Source organism: Emys orbicularis, chromosome 8, assembly GCF_028017835.1.
Source record: "Emys orbicularis isolate rEmyOrb1 chromosome 8, rEmyOrb1.hap1, whole genome shotgun sequence".
Taxonomy (NCBI): Eukaryota; Metazoa; Chordata; order Testudines; family Emydidae; genus Emys; species Emys orbicularis.
In genome coordinates this window covers 37710822-37735369 of record NC_088690.1, presented here as the reverse complement: position 1 = coordinate 37735369, position 24548 = coordinate 37710822, and the positions used below count along the sequence as shown (strand labels likewise).

The 24548-nt window shown below is 39.7% G+C and overlaps 1 protein-coding gene across 1 annotated transcript in view; it reads left to right on the top strand.

Annotated features, from left to right (window-relative positions):
- Positions 1-24548, top strand: part of DPYD (dihydropyrimidine dehydrogenase) — a 564598-nt gene that overhangs the window by 153150 nt on the left and 386900 nt on the right. The window contains exon 4 of the mRNA XM_065409369.1: positions 9947-10034. Within this exon, the coding sequence (XP_065265441.1) occupies positions 9947-10034 (88 nt within the window). The remainder of the gene's footprint in view (positions 1-9946; positions 10035-24548) is intronic.

Below are 24548 nucleotides of genomic sequence, written 5' to 3'. Positions count from 1 at the left end.
GATGTATATTGGTTTTGTACTAGCTCATAGGGAAGAGTGCTAAACACTCAGCACAATTTTTTGCAGATGTATAGCTTCCTCCTCACTGAGGCTAAGCTTGTGAAACCTGACAGGATGACAGTTCAAGGTGGTAAGGCTGTGGACATAACCTCTTGATGACAGTAATCATAATTGAATAGAAGTTTTAGCTCAGGATTTAAAATGGAATTGAATTGAAAACATTGAGAGGGTTTAATGCCTGGTTTCCCCTGACCCAATAATTCTCAATTTCCCTGTAGAAAGGGCTTGTCTACACGAACATTTAATTCGGGGTGTGTATCTAGTCTGCATTAGACTGCTTGGTCTAACTGTTTGAGTGCACCCTGCTGATGCGCATTAACAGTTTGTTTCAAAGAGGACTTGGCCAGAGTGCTCTAATGAACTCTTAATATGCAGCAGCAGGTTGTGCGTGAACAGTTAGCCCACAGCAGACTATTGCTAGCTACAGTCATACCCCAGCTTTCCATGATCTGATTGTTTGTGGAGTCAACCCCTGAACCTCATTCCCTACTATACACACACTCTGTCTCAGTCCCATCTTTATTTCATTACAGGTCCCAACGTAATCTTCTGCCATAAGCAAAAGCAGCGGATCTTCTCCATGAGTCGGGCTTGGGAGTTGCAGCAGTAGATCCCTGTCTTATCCCTTTTCAAGGTTTCAGCAGTGTATCTTGCTATCTCTACATTTAGGCCTCTGTGTGTATGGATGTGTGGGAAAGGATTGCAACAGCAGATCCTCTTCTCCCTCCACAGGTACCTGATTACGATCACCCCAGTTGCTATTGGAGGAACAGTAAGAGGGGAGGAAGACAGCTGACCTCCAAAAGCCACAAGAGAGCTCTTAAAAGCCAAAGGATAAAACTGCAGAGGGAAGACATGAGTTAGGAAGCTCCGTGGTGGCCTGTTTCTCTTAGGAAAGAGGGCAGTGAAGCTCTCTCTCCTCACTAAGACTGTCCCTTTGAAAGAGGTATCTCATATTTTTCACCATGTTACTCCTCTCCTGTTCAAAGTTCAGGGAACTCATTCAGAAAGTGGTCCCCGACACTCAGAGTTCTTAGGAAGAATGCTGACATATAAAGTTGTCATGATTAGGCTTCAAAGTGAACATTCTTTTGAGATGAATGAGTAGCTTACACTTCTCTTAAAGCTAGTGGACCAGATCCTGAGCTGGTGCAAATTCAGAATAGCTACATTGATCAATGTGAACGTACATGTGTGTGTGTACACACAAATACGTGACCCTTCTAAATAAGAAATTTAAAGTCCACGTTTTTGCATGTGTATTATGTTGGAACATGTGGGCATCTGTCATTACACAATTATATGATGTGGTCCCCTTGAGGTGGGCTGTCTGTCTGGAGCCCATGCCCAAGATGTTACAGAAAGTCCCTCTGACCACTACCCCATGCTGCTCATCCATGTGGGCACTAATGACAGTGCCAGGTATGGCTCTGAGCAGATCATCAGTGACTGCAGAGCTCTAGGAGCAAGGGTGAAGGGATTGGGAGTGTAAGTTGTGTTCTTGTTTATTGTATCGGTTGAGGGAGATGAGTGCATGGTTGTGCAGATGGTGTTGATGGGAGGGCTTAGGCTTCCTTGACCATGGGATGTTGTTACCAGAAGAAGGTCTCCGGGGCAGGTGACAAAAGTCCACAGGAAAGTATAAAACATGTTCCCTTAACAGAGGGTTAGATGTTGTTGGGAACATGGAAAATTACTATAGGGTTATAGAAGCAACAAAAGGGATGAGGCATTTCTAGAACAAATAACACAAATCTCCAAAACACAAGACCTGGTGGTAATGGGAGACTTTAATTACCCAGATATCTGTTGGAAAAGTAATACTGCAAAACACAAAATTTCCAATAAGTTCTTGGAATGTATTGGGAACAACTTTTTATTTCAGAAATTGGAGGAAGTAACCAGAGGGACAGCCATTTTAGACTTGATTCTGACCACCAGGGAGGAAATGGTTGTGAATGTGAAGGTGGAAGGCGATTTTGGTGAAAGTGATCATGAACTGATAGATTTAATGATTCTAAGGAAAGGAACATGTGAGAGCAGGAGAATAAGGATGATGGACTTTAAAAAAGCAGACTTAACAAACTCAGAACTGATAAGTAAAGTACCATGGGAAGAAAATCTCAGGGAAACAATAGTTCAGGAAGGCTGGCAGATTCCCAAGCAGATAATATTAAAGGCACAATTGCAAACTATCCCAGTGTGAAGGAAAGATAGGAAGAATTGTAAGAGGCCAATATGGCTCCATCAAGAGCTCTTTAATGACCTGATCATCAAAAAGGAAACCTACAAAAAAGTGGAAGGACTAGTTGGACTAATTGCTAAGGAGGAGTACAAAAGAATAGCACAAATGTGTAGAGAGAAAATCAGAAATGCTAAGACACAAAATGAGTTATACGCAACAAGGCAATAAGAAGAGGTTCTTTAAAGAAATTAGGAGCAAGAGAAAGACAAAGGAAAGCATAGGTCTTCTACTTAGCAGAGGAGGAGAGCTAATAACTTATGACATCAAGAGAGCGGAGGTGTTTAATGCCTATTTTGCTTCACTCTTCACTAAAAAGGTTAATAGTGACCAGATACTCATCACAATTAATATTAACAAAATGAAGAAGGAACGCAAGCCAAAATAGGGATAGAACAGATTAAAGAATATTTGGATAAGTTAGAGGTATTCAAGTAGGCAGGGCCTGATGAAATTCATTCTAGGGAATTTAAGGAACTAGCTGAAGGAATTTCAGAACCATTAGCAATTATCCTGGAGAACTCATGGAGGATGGGTGAAATCCCAGAGGACTGGAGAAGGGCAAACATAGTACCTGTCTGTAAAAAGAAGAACAAAGGAAAATCTGGGAACTATCGACCAGTCAGCCTAATGTTGATACCTGGAAAGATACTGGAACAAATTATTAAACAATCAGTTTGTAAGAACCTAGAAGATAATAGGATATAAGAAATAACCAGCATGGATTTGTCAAGAATAAATCATGCCAAACCAACCTAATTTTTTATTTTTTGGCAGGGTTACTGGATTAGTAGATGGAAGGAAGCAGTACACATGATATATCTTGATTTTAGTAAAGCTTTTGACATCTCATTGGCAAACTAAGGAATATGGTCTAGATGAATTTACTGTGGGGTGAGTGCACAACTGGTTGAAAGACCTTACTCAAATAGTAGTTAACAATGGTTTGCTGACAAACTGAGAATGCATAACTAGTTTGGTCCCACGGGGATCAGTTCTGGGCTGGTATTATTCAATATTTTCATTAATGACTGGGATAATGGGATGAAGAATATGCTTATAAAATTTGCAGATGACACCGAGTTGGGAGGAGTTCCAAGCATTTTGGAGGACAGAAGTAGAGTTCAAAAGATCCTTGACTAACTGGAGAATTGGTCTGAATTGAACAAGATGAAGTTCCAAGTGCAAAATACTTCACTTGGGAAGGAAAAATCAAATGCTGGGCACAACACTTTAGGAAAGATGTGCACAAATTTGAGAGAGTCCGGATGAGAGCAACAAAAATGATAAAAGGTTTAGAAAACCTGCCTATAAGGAAACATTAAAAACTGGGCACGTTTAGTCTTGAGAAATGAAGACTAAAGGGGCACCTGATAAGTCTTCACAAATGTCAAGGGCTGTTATAAATAGGACGGTGATTGATTGATCTCCATATACACTGAAGGTAGGACAAGGAGTTATGGATTTAATCTTGCAAGGGAAATGTAGGTTAGATATTAGGAAAAACTTTCTAACTGTAAGGGCAGTTATTCTCTGAAATAGGCTTCCAAGGGAAGTAGTTAAATCCCCATCCTCAAAGGTTTTTAAGAACAGGTTGGATGAACACCTGTCAGGGATAGTCTAGGTTTACTTGATCCTGACTTATCTCAGGGGGCTGGACTTGATGTCTTCTCAATGTCCTTTCTAGTCCTACATTTCTATGACCCTATAACATTAAATAAAGCTACACAACAGAGCATTCTCTTGAGTAAATACTTCGCAAAAATGGTTAATTGGTATAGATGTTTTATACCTAGCTTTATTCACACAGGGCAATTAGTATACCTGTGCCTACTTCAAAAGTGAGAATGCAAATGGAATCTTATCTAAGGTGGGATTAATGATTGGGGTTTTGGAGTACATTTATGTTTCAAATGTGTAATTTTCTCTATATATAATATCTGTGGTATCAACACAATACATTCTCTTCTCTCTGAGTTAGTTGCTTCACTTTCTTTTGGACTGCAACTTTCAAATGACTATTTTCATGTCTTCTGCCTTGGCCAGTGGCGGATTTAGAGTTAGTGGGGCCCTGTGTGCAGCTTCATTTTCGGGGCCCTCCCTCGGGACCCAGCCAAGAAAAAGAACATTCTCTCTTATCTCCCCTCCCGTTTTTCATTATTTTTTTCTTCATCCTCCTCCTATATTATAAGTAATGGGAAGTAAGTGAAAATAAAGTGAGGTACCTTGATTAGGGCAGGGGGTTGGGGTGCAGGAGGGGGTGCGGGATTTGGGCTCTGGGAGGAGTTTGAGTGCTGGGTGTGGGCTCTGGGCTGGGGTAGGGGGTTGGGGTGTGGGGGGGTGAGGAGTGCGAGCTCTGGGAGGAAGTTGGGGCTCTGGGCTGGGGCAGGGGGATGAGGTGCGGGAGAGGGGCAAGGGGTCGGCGCTTACCTCGGGCAGTGTGGCTCCAAAGCAGCCGTCACACACACCTCCTCCGGCAGCGGCTTCTAGGTGGGGGGGGGTTAAGGGGTCTCCGCCTGCCGCTGCCTGCAGGCACCATCCCCACAGCTCCTATTGGCCGCAGTTTCCGGCCAATGGGAGCTGCAGAGTCGGCACTTGGAGTGGGGGCAGCACGCGGAGACGCACCCCCAGGGGTTGCAGGGACATGCCAGCCACTTCCGGGAGCGGCATGGCGTGGAGGGAGGGAGGCAGAGCATGTAGGGAGCCACCTTAGTGCTGCTGGCACATCTCTGCATGCCCCTTGGGAGGGAGAGGGGCAGCGGGTCTCCATGCACTGCCCAGGGCGGGGGCAGCGCACGGTGCCACCTTCCCCCCCCCCCCCCCCGCCAGGAGTGCGCAGAAATGTGCCAGCAGCCGGCCGCTTCCAGGAGCGGCGTGGGGCCATCGGCCACGGTATGCAGGCAGCGTGCCTGCCTGAGCCCTGCTGTGCCGCCGGCCGGGACTCAGGGGCAGGTTGTCAGATGAGATTTGTCCTGCATTTTGGGGGACCCCTGTCATTGGAGGCTCCATGCCACCGCACAGTTTGTTTCATGGTAAATCCGCTCCTTGCCTTGTCCCTTCTTATGAAATGTTTTAAATATAGGTTACCATGGATAAAACTCACTCCAGTGTGGAACGCCACATAAGGTTTCAAAATAAGGTTTTAGTGGTGCTTAAGCAGTGCATAGGTCTTGAGCTGGCTCTCAGAATAGTGAATAGCCCCCATCTTTTAAAACTATACAATATCATAGAACTTTTATGTCTTTCTCAATGATTTAATTGTCATTCCAAGGACAGATGGGGGGAGAAAGTGTTTAACATGTATTGATAACTGGAAGAGTATGTTGTATTTCATTGTTACAAAGATGTAAGTATGTTAATTTACATGTGTGATAAGATATGCCTAAATATAAATATGTATATGGGTTTAAATTTTTGTTTTCTCTAGGACAGATATTACCACTGACCAATAAATAAATAAAGCCCATTTTGCTTTATTTTAAAATGTGAATGTATTGTTATACATTTAAATGCATTAGTTGTGACAAGTGGATTGGAGAATTTTTATTTACTGATTTTGTTGCTTATAGTCCATTTTAAACCAAATACATAATAACAGAGTACCTTTGAAAAGTAAAAGGGGCTTTCACAAAGTAAAGGGGAATTTCAAAAGGGGCAAGGTAAAACAAAAGTGTAATCTTTGCCATTAATTTATAAGGGAAAATATATGTAGTATTGAGGTTTACAGCAAATGTTGGCATAGTCCCCTAAGTACAGTACTGTCTCTGATTTTTCACAGAATCAGTCACTTAAAGCAATTTAGGTAATGATATTCTGGCATGCATTTCTACTATTTTATTTATGCCATTTGCCTAGCTCATTGGAATGCAGTACCGTTGCTGTTTGGTACAGTAAAAGCACTCTATAATATCTATTATGGCATGGTCAAAGGATAATTTATTGTCAAATAGAAAAATAGGTCAACACTAATGTCACTTGATGATCAACCCCCCAAGTTTAATAAAACATCTCACCAGCATGCATTCCGTGCAGTGGCTGATATTTTATTAGGACTACAGTACCTGACTATAGCAGTAGTGTAATTACTGAGCTGTCAGTGTGATAAGTGGGATTAATGGCAGCCTGATGCACTTTAGTCTGCAGAGCACTCAGAGAACTGGAAGATGGTATTATTATCAGAGTGAGCCTACTGGCATATTCATGGCACCCCCTGCCCCCCTCCCCAAAAGCTATAATTCAGGTTTGCTTTGCCCTGCCTCATTAACACCTGATGTTTTCAACAGCTGTTGTTTGTGAACCATCTCAATAATAATAATACAAGAAATTATTTGGTAAAGATACTTAATAAACACAACCATTAATCTATCCTGTCATGGGGCCTTTCTATTCATTTTTAATATAAATATACTTTGTCTTAAGGGTAGTCCACGCAGACCTGCCTAAAGAGCTATTGCATTTTAAAAACTGTCTTGAGTTGGAGCAGTGGTGGAGAAAAGACATAAAAGAACGGCTGCTTTTTTCTTACATATGATTCTGAAGTCTGTTCTCACCTCTCTGTCTACACAGCCAAAACTGTCAGACAAGCCCTCATCATATCACATCTTGATTCTACAACCTCTTCTTTTCTGGTCTTGTATACTGCAGCCTTGCTCCCATCAAGTTTGCTTAGAGTACTAAGATCACTTGTTCTTCCGTGCTTCCTCAAATGCATGGGAAAAAAACTCTGTTATAAAATCCAAACAACTATTACCATATCCTTCTCCAAATTCCCAGTTAACTCGTCTCTGAAATGATGTCCACAAAATACTGACTGCTAATCATGGTGAGGTAGGTGACAAGCTGTGACTGTTTCCTTTTCTTACTCACTTGCTTTACGACCAATTGGAACAAACCAATGAACGAACGAAAAAACAAACAAAAAAACGCATAAACACCCACAATACATTAACAAACAAATCTTTACCAATTATTCATTATATGCATTTGCTTATATGTTTTATCCCTATCCTGGACTCTGCAACTCATTTTGTTTTTAGACTGTAAGCCCCTTACGACTAGGATGATCTCTTTCTATGTTTGTACAGCACCCAACATAATGGGACCCTAATCCTTATGGCTGTACTATAATGGTAATATATATTACTAAATAATAATGGGAGATTTGGGAATGCTGTACAAGTAGCCATGTTAGACCTGAAAAATGTTTATTTTTTGCTATTTTCTGTAAGTTGACATAGACATCTTTTATAACTATGCTGAAAAGTATCCAGAATAATTAAATGAATTCTGAGATTATGAGTAGTGTGGCATTTGGTCTATGATATTTCACTAAAGTGTAAAGCCAAAAAAAAAAAAAACCCTCATAAAAATCTTTTAACAGGGTATCATTTTAACTCTTTAGCTGATGCTTGCTTTTTTAAAAATCATGCATCAATTAGATTATTCTTTAGGGTCCAATGCTGTAAAAGGACTTGTGGAGGTGAACTTAGACCTCTATGCCCACATGGATGCCTTTGGAAGAATGGGTCATTAATCACTGCTACTTAAGTCTGTGTATTTTATTATACAATATAATTTGTCATGGGGGAAAAAAGTTCCCATTCTGCCCTCAGATATGCATTCAAAACTCCAGTCAACTTCAGTGCAAGTTGCCATAGGAGTGCTGATTTGTACTCCCGAAGTCACAGATTGTAAACCCACAGTAAACTAACTCAATAAAGTAATTGTATTGCACAAAATAAGAGACCCAATATTTAGCAGCCATTCTTCCTTGGGACCGAAACAGGGTGAACCATATAAATCATGAATTTTTTTATCATCTTTCCTATAAAAGTATCATAAAACTCTACATATCTGATTATTCAGTTGTCAAAATTATACTCTGAATTACACCTATAGAACTTCATTAATGAATTTCATCTGTTTTACAGTTGGAAAAACTAAGGCACACAGACCTTGCCTAAGATCACAGAAGAATTTGTTATAGAGCCAGGTCTAGAAAAAAAAAATTTTTAGATTGTGAAGATATATTAACTGTTTGTGAAGCAGATACTACAGTGATGAATACCATTGAAAGGCTGTCAAGGCTGTATCCCCACTTTGAACTTTAGGGTACAAGTGTGGGGGCCTGCATGAGGACTTCTAAGCTTAACTACCAGCTTAGATCTGGTCCGCTGCCACCATTCCCACAAGCTAATTCCCTTCTCTGGGAAGCTTTGAGAAACCTTTCACCAACTCCTGGTGAATACAGATCCAAACCCCTTGGATCTTAAAACAAGGAGAAATTGACCCTTCCCCCCTCCTTCCTTTCACCAACTCCTGGTGAATACAGATCCAACCCCCTTGGATCTAAAAACAAGGAAAAATCAATCAGGTTCTTAAAAAGAAGGCTTTTAATTAAAGAAAAAGGTAAAAATCATCTCTGTAAAATCAGTATGGAAAATAACTTTACAGGGTAATCAAACTTAAAGAGCTCAGAGGACCCCCCTCTAGTCTCAGGTTCAAAGTACAGCAAACAAAGATAAACACTCTAGTAAAAGGTACATTTACAAGTTGAGAAAACAAAGTAATACTAAGACGCCTTGCCTGGCTTTTTACTTACAAGTTTGAAATATGAGAGACTTGTTTAGAAAGATGGGGAGAACCTGGATTGATGTCTGGTCCCTCTCAGTCCCAAGAGCGAACGAACCCTTAAACAAAGAGCACAAACAAAAGCCTTCCTCCCCCCCCCCAAGATTTGAAAGTATCTTGTCCCCTTATTGGTCCTTTGGGTCAGGTGTCAGCCAGGTTACCCGAGCTTCTTAACCCTTTACAGGTAAAAGGATTTTGGAGTCTCTGGCCAGGAGGGATTTTATAGTACTGTACACAGGAGAGCTGTTACCCTTCCCTTTATAGTTATGACAAGGGCCTATGATGAAATTAATAATTCTCTTCAGAGCAGGGTTTGAATGGTATTTAGGAAATAAGGCCTGTGCCCATGCATTGAATAAGGAAGAATAAAATAATAAGGAATACAAATAAAGAGAAAAATCAAATAGCTACTCATTCAGTGAGCATCATCCATCCTGTGCACTGAACAAGGCAGAGGTCCAATGGAAAAAATAGTATGATTATATAATAAGTCTGTGTATGGCACAAGGGCTCCCAAATAATGTTCAATGGATAATAAAAATGGTGGCATTTTCTATCTTTTGAGTGCTTAACTTTTCAGTCTTAACATTCTTTTAACATATTTGTATATGTAATATAGCGATAGATTGCACATTCAGAATAGTGGATTTTATGGATCTGCTTGTTATAGAAGAAGGTTGCTCTTCTGGCTAAAATACCCAACCAAAGAGATCAGAGTTCTCTTTTTAGCTCACCGCAGCCTTCTTGTGTGGCTTTAGGCTATTTGTTTAACATATCTGTGCTTCAATATCCCCATCTTTAAAATGGGGATGATAAAACTTACCTCACTATATTATTGTGAGAGTTAATTCAATAATGTTTACAAAGCACTTTGAAATACTTATATGGAAGTCTCTATAGAAATGTAAAGCATTATTATTTTATAGACGTATCAATTTGTACATGAAAAAAACGTATGCTATTGGCAGTATTTGTACTGTATGTCTCCTTAACTCATTATTTTTTTCCCCCTAGGTGCTTAAAGTGTGCAGATGCCCCCTGTCAGAAGAGCTGCCCAACTAATCTAGACATCAAGTCATTTATCACAAGTATTGCAAACAAGGTAAAAGCAGGCTCACAGTAGTAAATGAAAAGCAAGAACAGCAGTTGCTTGCATTTCTCTTTGTGTAATTGAATTACACTCCTTATCTTTGTAGACTCTAATAAAATAATGTTTAGAACAGGTATGATCAAATTTAACAGATTCTTCTTAATTTTTAATTATTCTTACTGATATTGTTCTTTGGCAATATTGTAAATGCACAGACTGTATGGTAAATCTGTTTCTTCAGCAGATTTATTTTTCTTTCAGGTATTTGTTTTGAATGGATTTAATCAATTAATAGTATTGACCAAGCAAAACACTTCAGTGTAACAAATTCATTGTATTGTTACCTGACTGAGCCATTATAGTTACAAGACATTATTTTTTTTCCATTAGAGAATAAATATTTTCAGGAAATGATTATAATTTTCTTAATAAAATTTGCTTTGGACTGACACTTGGCATGCAGGTGCTCATCTCAGGGATGAATGTTTTTCATTACTATGGTTCAAGTAAATAAGCTTTATCATTTTTTATTCACAAAACCCAATAATATTAATAAATTATTACAACAATAAATATAATCAACTTTAATAAGGTGGAGTGTTTCCAGATGCTATCCTGTTAATAGAGAAAAATACTTTCTGTTGCCTTCAGATCTGTAAGTACCTTTTAACAGTCAAAAATACAAATGTTGAAGCTGACTGCACAGCTAATATGAAAATATCTGTCTGTATTAATCAGGCTGTGAGGGACATTCTAATCCTGAAAAGATATTAGTTACCACTTACCTTTTAAAAATTCATTTAAGTCTTTTGGTGAAGCTTGATTTGCTGTTACTCCATCCAAGTTTGGGGACTACTGGGAGGGCTTGAGTCTGTTTTGGGTGAGAGGTTTACAGAAGCAGCTGGCCTCATCTCCTGCCACCTGTTTCTCACACACATCCTGCCGGTGCTGGAGTCCACATAATTAAAATGAGAGAAAAGTGGGTCTTGTTTACACATTGAGGGTAAGGTAGCAGCCACATTGTGGGTGAGTTAACAGCCAAGTTGTTTTTATTACACGTTGCATATTATATGAGCTGAAATCCTCACAGTAAATTCTATATATTGACAATAAACATTGGGACAAAAGGAGTTATTAAGACATATGTCGTTTATAATATAATTACATGTTAACATGGTTAACAATTATTGTGGCATTGTGTCCAGCATCTGCATATAGACTGCTCTGTTATATAATCTGTTATGTCAATGCTGCATTTATTTTTATGAATGCCAGGCATCTGTTTCCACTGGTACTGTACTACTTTGAGGCATATCACTTCTTAATGGATCCTTGAAATATAGTGAAACAGAGAAGCCCTCAACAGAGAAGATACAAAGCAGTAATGAATCTGCTGGTCTTCCCCTTTCCACTACATTATAGTACCCTAAAACCCTAGAGCAAATTTCAATATGGAAGCATTGTAGTATGGTGGTTTCTCCCTTTCAAGGGCAATGGCCCTTTTAAGAATTGGTGTTCAGGAAAATTAGCAGAACCTAACAGGGAATGGGGACCAGGTGTGAGTCAGAGACCTGCTCTGAGCTCCGTCAAAGGGAGAGCTATGAGAGACATGCAGGGAAGGGCTGTGAGGTAAAATGGATATCCTAGGCTTGAGGAAGTCTGTCTGAAGTGAAGCACAGCTTCAGGAATGAGGGCTCGGTTATCCTGTTCCAAGGGGAAGCTGGGGGCTGAGAGAAGCCTGCTAGGATTACAGTACAGCCCAAGGAAGGAGGGCTGTGGTCACTCTGTCCCAAGGGAGAGGATGTTTAAGCCCAGGATTGGGACTAGGAAAGACCTGAGAGAAAAGACTCTCCAGAGAGAGTACATAGGCACATAAGAAGAGGTGCTGGGAGGGAAAGAGAGTGAATAAGGGTTTGAGATACAGGGCAGATAGCCCAGTTGTCTAGGGTTCCAATGGCAGGGATCCCATAGTAAAGGGTGGGGGTGGGTCCCCCCTATGCTATTACCCTGGGAGAATGTACAGAGACCCCTGCTGTTAAGGGGAGGAAGAAGTGATTGATTAGAACCCTGAAGGGCTGGAAGATGAAAAGTTGAAGGCTGTGGTGTGCTACAGGACAACCCCTCAGAAGAAGGGCTTTGCCCAGCATGGGCCTGAGGTTAGAGCGAGTGGTGTTTTTCTTTGGACTTTCATTATCTCGGTCACTTCAGCAACTGAACTATGCTGAAGTCCCAGAGAACCATCACCGCTGAGGGAAAACTGAGGCAGGGTGACTGCAGTGCCATGAGGAGGGGATATGTTCTGGGATTGCATCCTGCTACAGGTATGTGGAGATAATATTATGGGTCTGATTTTAATGGTTTTGGGTAAAATCCTGACCCAGTTGAAATCAGTGGGAAGACTCCTATTGATCTAAATAGGGCCAGGATTACACCAGTTGTGTATGGGCTATATAGATAGGGTACTTTCCTTAACACTTAGTTCTGTGTGATTGTTTTATGTCACATCTCCCAAAGCTGTCATGTGACCTGTAGGCACTCAGTCAGTCAGTGGTTGGCCCAGTGTGAATAACTTGACCAGTTGCTACTTCATCAGGAAGTTCTGCTTTAGAAAAAAAAAATGCATATCACAGCCATTCTCTAAAGAGCTTCAGTGTTTTTTAGGGGAAAATCTAAAACCTCAAATTACTCAGCAATTACTAACCTGCAGTCATAGCCTGACTTGCCTGGCTCTTAGGGACCCTCCATGCCTATAACTACAGTCTCTTTTCAGAAGCAGTAACTTTTGCAGAGAAGGGCTCAACAATATTTTTTGCCTGGTGCTGGTGCCTGAAAAATGTGACAAGACTGACAGTATTGTTGAACACAGCACAATGATGGCTTAAAAAAAATATCAAGTGGTTACACTTTCCTCATTGTGCTGGCCAAAATGTTAGGACTAAAGATATATAGTCATTTACTGCGTCTGTAAAATCAGCTCTCCACCTCAGTGTTCTCAATTCCCAGAATAAGTTACATGCAGCCTTATGTTGTACTCTCTTACCCTAGCCCCTGTGGAGGAAATCTAAAGTTGCCCAGCTGCATGAGTTATCTCAGTGTTACAGGTGTACTGTAAATTAAAATGAACATTAGGTTGTTTTTTTTAAAAAAAAGCCCCCAAAATGAAACAAACTGATATGCTCAGGAACCAGTCTAGGCGATGGTTGCTGTGCAGAAGAGACCAGAGAGATTCTCCCTTCTCCGTCCTGCTCCCAAATCACCACCAATGCCTATACCTCCCCCCGTCCATGCTCCTACCAGCTTCCTAAGGACACACAATACTCTACAATCTCTACTCCTCAAGAACCTTTAGATGCAATTCTCCACATCTCCTATCATTTTCTAGCCCCTATTACATTACTAACAGGCCCCAATTTAGATCAGGACCCCAGTGTGCTAGGAACTGTACAAACACACAGAGAGACATTGTCCCTGCCTCGAAGAGTTTACAGCTTAAGTAGACAAGATAGGCAAAGGGTGGGAGATAAACAGAGGTACACAAAGGTGAAATGACTTGCTCAAGATCACATAGAAGGACAGAGGTACAGCTGAGATTAGAATCCATCTCTCCACCCTTCTAGTCCTAGGCCATTTCCTCTAGGTCAGGGGTCAATAACGTTCGGCATGCGACCCATCAGGGTAATCCACTGGCAGGCCGCCAGTTTGTTTACGTTGACTGTCCGCAGGCACGGCCCCCCGTAGGTCCCAGTGGCCGCGGTTCACCATTCCTGGCCAATGGGAGCTGCGGCAAGTGGTGTGGGCCGCAAGGATGTGCTGGCCGCCACTTCCCACAGCTCCCATTGGCCGGGAATGGCGAACCATGGCCACTGCGAGCTGCGGGCGGCTGTGTCTGTGGACGGTCAACGTAAACAAAATGTCTCACGGCCCGCCAGTGGATTGCCCTGACGGGCCGCGTGCCGAAAGTTGCCAACCCCTGCTATAAGTCACTGCCGTCTATGTGGATTTGTGCATAATTACAAGTATGTATATGACATTTTTAGAACTGATCAAAAAGCAGAAAATCTAGTTTTAGTGAATACATTTGAAATTTGTTTTCATTTTGAAAAATTTGAAATAGACTAAATTTTTGGTTTCTCAAATTGTTTTGCAGAATTTTCAATTGATTTTTTTCTTTGATTAAAATCATCATTGAAAGTGCCAGCAAAACTTTTTGTTGACTGAAAAAAATTGATACAAGATTTTAAAGAAAAACACATTTTGACAAACGTGAATTGACAATATAAGTGCTTTGTTAAAAAATCATTTTCTAAAGAGACCATTTTGATTAAAAATATTTTACTTTGAAATATCTTCTGTCATTTGCATCTTGTAAATAAACAACTGTTAATAATTTTAAGCTGATTGCCTATGAAGACTCCTGTTGGTGGCTAGACAAAATATTCTCTTGACCAGTGAAAGTTTGAAGCTTGGAAGATTCAGGTGTTTAGTAAGAAATCCAGAATCTGGATGCTTAGCTGGACCTGTTGAGGTCCCCCTTCTCCTTCTCAATCTACTCCTGTCCTTATCAAATCACCCCTCAACAAACTCCTGTTCTCCCCCAATAGGTTCCTGCACCATCTCACCTTTCTAAGGCCCTTAAGCAGTTCTAGCCCAGCAACTTCCTCGCCCTCACCCAATGGACAGTCTTCCTCCCTCACCTGGGGGAAGCTCCAGAGCAGGTTATATTTGCAGACAATACTGTAACTAAGAGAATTTCCAGACTGGCTTAAATATCAAAATGATGATGTGCAGGGAGAAGGAAGGTTTCATGGATTCCAAGACCAGAAGGGACTGTTGTAATCATCTAGTTTGACATCCTCTGTAGCGCAGGCCACAGAACTTCCTCAAAATAATTTCTAGAGCACATATTTTAGAAAAACATCCAACCGCAATTTAAAAATTGTTACTGATGGAGAATCCACCATGACTCTTGGTAAATTGTTCCAGTGATTAATTACACTGCTCTACAGCCAAAATGCTTCTGAAATAAATGTAGTCAAACTTTACTAATTCTGGGTCACTGAGAACGAAAATGATGCTTAAAATTGTTGATTGGCTCTAGTTTTCAAGATATGCTATTGGGTCAGTATATACGACTCTTGACTTGGGAATGGCGGAGGATAAGTGAGTTATAAAGGGAAGGGATCTCAATTTAAACCAGAAATGACTAAAATACATCTTTGACTGGATCTATGAATAAATCTATGACTGGGTTTGGACAGTACTTGCTTTTTAGGCAAAACAATGAATGATGCAATCTGAAGCTGGTATTGCGTCATACATGATATGAATTGCATCATGTTATTCCTAGAAGTCATGGATGATGCAATCATAACGAAGCTTACATCACTCTGCTGAACAAATTGCCCTATATCAGCTCTAGAAATCATACAGTGTCGTGCTCTCTTATTTGTCAGTGTTTGATTTTGCAAAGGGACACATTTTTGTTTAGCCAAAGTGAGCAGAGATGCCTTGTACTTGTGTGAACAGTGCAGATAACTTCTGCTATGTTTGTGGTGAAGTGACTTTTGCATCACAAAAGCGCAGTATAACCACTATGGTTAAGAAAGCCTATCACCTTTATTTTGGCTGCAAAATTGGAGATCAGGACAAGAGGTGGGCCCCACACATATGCTGCAACACTTGTGCAACAAATCTTCGCCAGTGGTTGAACAGGAAAAGGAAATTTATGCCTTTTGCAGTGCCAATGATTTGGAGAGAGCCAACAGATCATACCAGCAATTGTTACTTCTGCATGGTGCCTCCAGTTGGGAAAGGCGTGTCAAAGAAGAAAAAGTGGACTGTGCATTATCCAAACATTCCATCAGCTATACGCCCAGTACCCCACGGAGAAGGACTGCCGGTTCCTGATGCACCAGAATCATTCTCACTTGAGTCAGATGAGGAAGAGGAAGAAGATGAAACTTCTGGTCCTGAACCATCAATGTCACAGGACCCACATTTTCTCCCATCCTCCTCCTCTGAACCACACCTCATAACACAAGGTGAACTGAATGACCTTGTCAGGGATTTGGAACTACCCAAGAGTAAGGCAGAGCTGTTGGGCTCCAGACTACAGCAGTGAAATCTCCTGGCAGGTGATGTTAGGGTTTCCATGTTTTATGACCGTCAAAAGTATCTTGTCCCATTCTTCTTCATGGAAGGAGATCTTGTAGCCTGCAACAACATCGATGGTGTGATGGCAGCCCTCAACATCGTTCACGATCCAGATGAGTGGAGACTGTTCATTGATTCATCGAAGACGAGTCTTAAAGCTGTTTTACTGCATAATGGCAATGTTTTGCCATCAATTCCAGTTGGTCGTGCAGTCCATATGAAGGAAACCTATGACAACATGAAACAACTTTTGAGATGCATAAACTATGACCAACATCAGTGGCAGCTTTGTGGCGAATTGAAGGTTGTTGCTCTCTTGCTTGGTCTGCAGACCAAGACAAAGTACTGCTGTTTTCTCTGCAAATGGGATAGTCGTGCAAGAGATTCCCACTACATCAAGAAAGATTGGCCACTCCGACAGTCATTGGAGCCTGGGAGGAAAAGTGTTCAGCATTCACCACTTGTTGAATCAAGGAAGATTTTGTTACCACCCTTACACATCAAGCTGGGTCTGATGAAGAACTTTGTCAAGGCCATTGACAAAACACAAGCAGCTTTCAAGTACCTCCGTGGAAAATTTCCAAGGTTAAGTGAAGCTAAGATAAAGTAAGGTGTCTTTGTTGGTCCTCAGATTCGTGAACTTCTTCAAGATGATGCATTTGACCATGCACTGCGTGGCAAGGAAAAGACGGCATGGAAAGCCTTCCAGTTAGTGGCAATAAATTTTCTCGGAAACAACAAGGCAGACAACTACAGGTTGTTGGTGGAAAACCTCCTCAAGGCATACAAAAGCTTTGGTTGCAACATGTCACTAAAGATACATTTTTTGCACTCTCATCTAGATTTTTTTCCACCGAACTGCGGAGCAGTGAGCGACGAGCATGGCGAGCGATTTCACCAGGACATTGCAACAATGGAGAAGCGCTATCAGGGCAAATGGAGCCCATCAATGCTTGCAGACTATTGCTGGACAGTGACAAGAGACGCTCCATTTAATGAATACAAGAGACAAGCCAAGAAGCGCCGAGTAGACACTGAATAGGACTAAACTATGTACATAATAGTTTTTTGCCTTTTGTTTCATAATAAATTTTATTTATATAACCCTTTTGCTGATTTTTAAAGGGTTACATAAACAGGACAGGTGAAATATTATCATGTAAAGCAACCATAAACACATGAAAAGACCTAGGTTTACAATTTATGATTAAAACTCTACTATCTACACAATATACATAGACATAAAATGTAAAAACTTAAATATCTTAGAAACAGTAGCCAGTCAGTTGTTTTAATTGTCATATTTGAATTCAGCACATCAAAATACATAATAAATAGCACATTTTATCTCTGAAGCAGGTGACTTCTCAAAAATTGTAGACGAGTGTTACCCTCCCTGCTAAAAATGTATGCCTTATTTTCAGACTGAATTTGTCTAGCTTCAACTTTCAGCCATTGGATCTTGTAATACCTTTCTCTGCTAGATCGAAGTGCCCATTTTTAAATATTTGTTCCCCATGTAGATACTTAACCATCTTTTTGTTAAGTTAAAATGTAACATTTTAATGTAACATTTTAACATTAAGGCCTGGTCTACACTTAAAAATTAGATTCACCTAGTTATGTCACTCAGGGCTGTGAAAAATGTCATGCCCTGAGCACTGAAGTTAGGCCAACCTGTCCTAACCCCCAGTTTAGACACAGCTAGGTTGATGGAAGGATTCTTGTATTGACCTAGCTACCACCTCTCAGAGAGGTGGACTAATGGCATTGATGGGAAAACCTCTTTCATTGATACAGGCAGCATCCACACTACAGCGGCACAGCTGGAGCACTGTAGCTCTGCTGCTGTAGTAGCTGTAGTGTAGACATGCCCTAAATCATACTATACAAACCGGTTTGCCAATCCTTCATTGTGTTCATATTCTTTCACTAAGTAGTTGGTAGTATGACACTCAGGTATTAATTTAAACTGGTTTTATTATAAACATACACTGTTTAAACAGTGGCTTACTGAAAATGTATTCTTTTGTCAGCTATTTAAGGACTCCATTCTATGTAGTATGTTTTGTTGGAAAAAAACTATTGTAGCAATCATAAAAGGTCAGGGATTCTTGTTCTCTAAAGCCTGAGGCTTTTTAGATATTTACAGGCCACGTACAATGTAGGCTGTTCCAAGTTGCTCTGCCAGTAGACCTCAACTCAGGAGGGGGGGTTCTTTCTGGGTTGAGAGGGTAATTGAATTGCTAGACTCAATGAGCCTTGGGCCTCTTTGAGAAAAGGATGTCACTTGTGCTGTATTGTGTCAGGCCTCTGTGATTCAGTAGCGTTTATACCAAAACGTCCATTCTTCCTTTTCATACAAACTGGATTACAGCTCTACTTTCCAAAGGTACAATCTATTCTATTGTGTCTTCCCAGTCAGCATTACTCAGTAGCCTTCCTACAGACTGTTGTTTGCAATTGAATCTCTCAATAGGTGAGATGCAACTTTAGATTCACCGTACTGTGAATATTAGTTTATTTTTTTAAACTTTAATTTTAAAAAAAAAAGATAAGTATTCTTTCTAAGCTGCTTTTTGGAGGCCATTTATATTTAACTCTGGTGTTTAAAATGTAGCTGTTGCAATTAAAAAAAAACAACTTGTTCTGAAGCTTAAGAGTGTCATGTTTTATTAATCTTTTCATTTAAAATTAAATCTGCAAAGATACAAGTACTTACAAGCTATAGGAGAAGGATTTTATTTTCTTGTGTCTTACCCACTTGCAAGAGTGGTGTTAGGATTTTAGAGCCCGCCAGCAGGCTTGTGCCCTGAGTCTCTGCCCCATCGCCCCTATCCCAGTTTGTGGAGACAGGGAAGAGGGCATGGCAAAATGGAGCTCCACATCAGCAGTCCCCCACGGGGTAGGGTTCATTAAAGGACCTTATAGCAGTGGTGGATCTTGTTGCTGCCCAGAATCAACTTTAGGCATTGTTGGGGCCTCAGGAATCAGAGAGTCACAATCAACTCCTTGATGTGTCCCAACCCTGCTTTCCATCCTGTCCCACAATTGCGTAGTCTACCTGCCTGTGCAGTGAGACAGTCTCTGTGTGTCTCATTGTCTGGCATCTTCAGTATCTACCAGTTGTTCTGACAAGACTGTGCTGGTGCTATAGATTTCTGTGAGCAGCATTAGCTATAGGAGTCAGTGGATACTGACTTGACTGGATGCTATCAATGGAGCCCTTTGGAAGCCAGCACCCTGGTGAGTGAGAACCCAGTAGAAGGACACTGGGTGTAGTTAGAGTAGGAGGGACTTAGGTAGTTTGTATTTTGGGAAGGTACAAGGGATTACTTGCACCTGTAGGGAGCCTGATGTGCTAATGAGATAATTAGCTTACCAGCTAGGTAGCTCTTAGAAGAAAGCAAGCAGTATAAAAGTCTGAGCCAGGGAGCAGGTATGGGCTCCACATAACTGTTGCTATGTTAACATATACCTGGAGTAGAGGGTGGTATCCCTTTCTCAGTGATACTTACATAAGTGACTGAGTCAGGCATTATAGATCAGTGATGCAGAAATATAATTGTTAATGTTATAAAAAGTCCCTTGAATGGGCACAATTGCTTGAAGTCACACTTGTCTGTCACTACAACACCCAGTTTGGCTAACTCTCATTATTTTATCTCAAGTCTAACAATATTTGGTAGTTTTTATTAGTTTCCCAGGATTTTGTGATTCCTGCCGTCAAACTTGTAATTTTCCCCTTATTCAAAAGAGCCTCCATCTTCCATTAATTTCCCAACAGTGTTTACATGTAGAAGTAAGTCTTCCCTTAGCAAAGATGGTTATCAACTCCCATTATTTTTAGCAAAACTGAAGCCTGGCTTCCCTCAGGAATGATGTATTCTGTGGATAAGAGGCTGGACAGGAAACTATGAAGAGGTAAGGGAATGTGGTGAGCATGAGGGTGCCTGATGAAGTGCTGGAGGAGCCAGAGAGGGTGTAGAAGGAAGTAGTGTGCAAGTGAGAGGTTCAGGGAAATGTATGGGGTAAGAAGAGACTAGAGGGCATGATGGAAATGTAGATTGCATAGGAGAGACAGAGAGATTGGGTAATATGGGGTGTAGGGAGGAAGACTGAGGGTTATGGGGGAATGTATACGGAAGGAGGCTGATGGGGGTTAAAAGAGAGGGGAAATATTAGGGATAGGATCTTATAAATGGAAAGTGAGGGAAAATAAGTGTGCAATTATAATGGCAAATGGGAGACAGGAAACAGTGGGGGAACAAGGAGAGAGAATGTAAATGGGAGAGAGGCTATGTGAGGTTGGAATGGAGATTGGGAAGAGAAAGAAACAGGATTGTGAGAAGTGAAAGGAAGGGAGAGAATAGAATAATTCTTCCCCCACTCCAGAGGTACTTTGGATAACACAATAAGGGACATCTACATCTCATTGGGAATGTCTTATAAAATCATGAATCAGAATTCAGATGTAAAATAGTATAATTGTGATACTGTTATTACAATTACTAGATTGTAAAAGGCTGTAAGATTGGTAAGAATTGCAAACAAATATGCATTACAGTTTTTAAAAAACATTCATGAGGCTCCATGTTTTTGAAAGTACAATTTTATTCAGTTTTCTTTCTTAATCTCTACATATTTCAAGTCACTAAGTACAAAAAACATTTAAAAGAAAAATAGTAATGGTGTTAAATTGATGTACTTGAAACAGTGACTTTTCTTGAGATGTCTATTTGTAGTTAGTGTAATGGAATGGCTGACAGCTGGTTTCAGTTGCCATAGTATAATTATGTGGAATAGACTTGTTGCAATGACACTATGTCAATTAAGGAATCTCTCACATTCTAGACTACAAAGAACAAAATGACAGTACAAGATATTCCTTTCCCTCTTTTTTATAAAAAGATAGTGACACTGTGTGAAATTACAGTCCTGTTATGATGACATAAGTCAAATGATGTGAAAATTTTCTGGATTGATTAAATATCAGCAGCATTGTAATATAGAATATATGTGATATTTGATAACTCACTCTTCTGTTTTGTTCATTATGCTTTGAAATAATAGGGGGGTGAGTTTATTTAAATTTGAACTGATGTGCATAGATATAAATACGTTGGGTTGTTGATACCTATTTTCTGTATCAATATACGTTTTTCAGTTGTTGTTCCTTATGTCATTTTAAACAACAAATTTGACCCAACACATTTTGATTTTTGTAAAAACTTAAGAAAACATAGATAACAGTGGACGGGAGGTGAAAGTAATTTTCTTGGAAAATTTGTTTTGTAATTGTGTCCATTTTTAAACATTTCACCAAGAGACAAAAAAAGAAGTGAACACTGTTTTATTCTCTGCCTTCCCCTCCCACTCCTCTTCCTACCTTTCTGCTTTCACTCCATCCCATCTCCACATCCTGGCTAAGCCAGCGCTTTCATTCTTTTTATACAGAACACAGTCCTGCAGTCACTTTGTTGTATTTGAGAAAACTACAATATCAGAAAGTCATAATCTATGTGAAGTTTATATGAAGTGTGCTTAAATTAGATAAATGAATAGATGCTGTAAGAATTTCCTGATAATAAATGTAATTTCTTTTCATCTCACAGTATTGATCCTACATGTTTTAATAGGTTTTCTCAAGTAAAAAAAAAAGGTCTCATTTGCATGCAAATTATGTAATACTTCCAAGTGATACATGTGGAGATCCTCCTCTGCCTGCTTTCCACTGATTATTGATGTCTGTGTAAGACTTGTTTCTGTTCTCTCCCTTACCAATGTGTATTTATTGGCATTTTGATGAAGGAAACCAAAAAACATCCTGTCCAGTTAGATTAATTTCTTTCTGTGGAAGTGCCTAGGAAAAAAAGATATTTTATGCATCCAGGCATGAGGGTGCATTTATTCCATTTAAATAAAACAATCTCTAAAGCATTCTAGTTCTCGATCTGCTTCCTCCTTGACGTCTACAAGAATTAGCCAACTGAGTCATCTGCTTATTTATTTGTATGTATTTAAAAATATCCCAAACTATTTTAATTCTAAATTATTGTTGTTTTAGGTTGTGCAATAGCCTTTGCTGAGTCATCCTCCCTCCAGTTGCACTGTCTAGCTACCCCTTAGTGCATCATGTGTGATATTAGTTCATAAACTCCTCCGGGTAGGGGTCAGATCACCGTACCTCTTCTGTGAGGGATCTAGCACATCCTTGGGCTCTGTAAAATAACTGTTATGGTTGTGTTATATGAATATGATTAAGAAGCCCATTAACTTAATTGAGAATTGGAATAAGTGCTAAATAAGTGTTTGCAATTATATAATGTCAGTATTTTCAATATTAGAAGTACTTTCCTTACATAAGAAGTATCAGAGAAGACTAAGATACTGAGGTAACTATCTCAGTTAAAACTGGCAAGTTTTTAAGGGTCCCCAAGGATGGATGGTGTCATATAAGTGCAAAGTATTCTTATTTATTATTTGTTAATTTGTCTCTTCCATATGCAAAATGACTTATTGTTGTAGTACAACATTACTGTAATTTTCAGCGGCATATTAAAACTAGATTATACTTCCTGTCCTTATTAGTTTTTGTAAAAGTTTAGAAAAATGCATTCTTTCTAATGATGTCTGGCATGTGTTACATGAGAAATCAGTATAGTAAATAAGGGATAAATACACAGAAACAAACCATCACAGAGTTGCAAAGTATTTTAGCTGTTGTAGTAAGGACTTCCCCCTCTTTTCCGCAGTAAGTGCTTGTAGTTGATAATTAGTAACTTGAGTGCCTATAAAGTAGCATAGTTGGTCTTCAACAAGCAAGCAGTAATATGACTAGTTAGTCAAGTGCAAAGGTGTGTGGAAAATTCCAAATTACCTACCTCCGATCTATAATTCTAAATTCTTCATATTTCTAAAAGGTATTTTACTAATACTATATGTTCCTTAGGACAACCTGCCTTGTGTTGTCCTAAAATTTCCTTTCTGGAATAAAGTTGCTGTTTCAGCAAATGACAGTTATGCACAATTATGAGAAACGTCATAAGTCTCCTGAACACATAGCTTATCTGTGTTCTGGATCTGTATAACATCGCAATAAACTTCTCCCAAATGGGCTAGTTAGCTGCTCATGATGGGTGAATTTGGACAGGATCAGAAATTGAGGATTTGGTTCAGTGGCTGATTGAAAACTATGTTAGCTTATCTGAAACATAGTAATTATTTTAGAAAATATTGTTAAAAGAAATATTGTTCCATATTATACTTAAATACAACACAGAAAACATCTAAATATGTTATTGTACTACAAAACTGGGGTAATAGAACATGAGAGCTTTTCACTAAGATTACCAGTTCAAATCAAGTACAGCTCAGAACAGACTGAGGGCAAATCACAAGTTTGAAGTTGCTTGGACAACTCATTTGGGAAGGTGACAAGGATTTCATCTTGAAAGTTACCGTCTGATACCTGTTAAGTAGACCCTGTAAAATGACTTATATTAATAAAAGAATAGTTAGCTTCCATTATAGTGGAGGCCCTTATCATCCCCGTTTCAAACATGAGGAAACCTGAGGCATAGAGAAGTGGTTTGCCCATGGTCACCCAGTAGCTAGTTGCAGAGCTGGGAATAGCATACGGGTCTAGGGCTATATCCACTAGGCTGCACTGCCCATGATGTTGATACTATGTTGTTTCTGAATAGACATATGTCCACATTACAGAATTGCCACCAGTAGAATTGACACTAATTGGCTTCTTTTTGGCAGCCTAAGTAGAGAGGCTGAGTGAGCATTGAACCTAAATTCCCCTTTCACTTCTAGAGGTAATCCCTTTAGCACCAGGTTGAGGCATATTGTTGAATCTGTGTGGAAAGCTTGCAATGCTGCTGCTTTTGATATGCTTGTTCTCTGAATAAGTAGCACACTTTGAGCTCTAGCTTTGTCAGTTTGGTGCCTTTTTATTGATCACTACATTCACTTAAAAATGTTAACACTACAAAACATTTTATACATTCCGTGCATATTGTTTTACTACTTGGCATTGTGATGTGTGCTGCATATCTCACAGTACTTGTATTGTAAAAGTCTATATATAAAGGTATGTAATGGCTGCATATCAAATCAATAAGTAGTGTTCCTCAGCTTAAATTTAATCAAGATCATAATTCAATAACACAGCAAACAATCAACATGATTGAAATTACATAATGGAGATTTCTAAGGAGGGTGCCACTGAAACAATGTGAAAATGTTTTAACTATTTCATATATTTTATATATATATTCTGTCTTAAAAGAAAATATTGTGAAAATTGTACCAGCCTATGATAAAAATGATTCTTAAAGAGGAATAGTTAGTTAATATGATAAA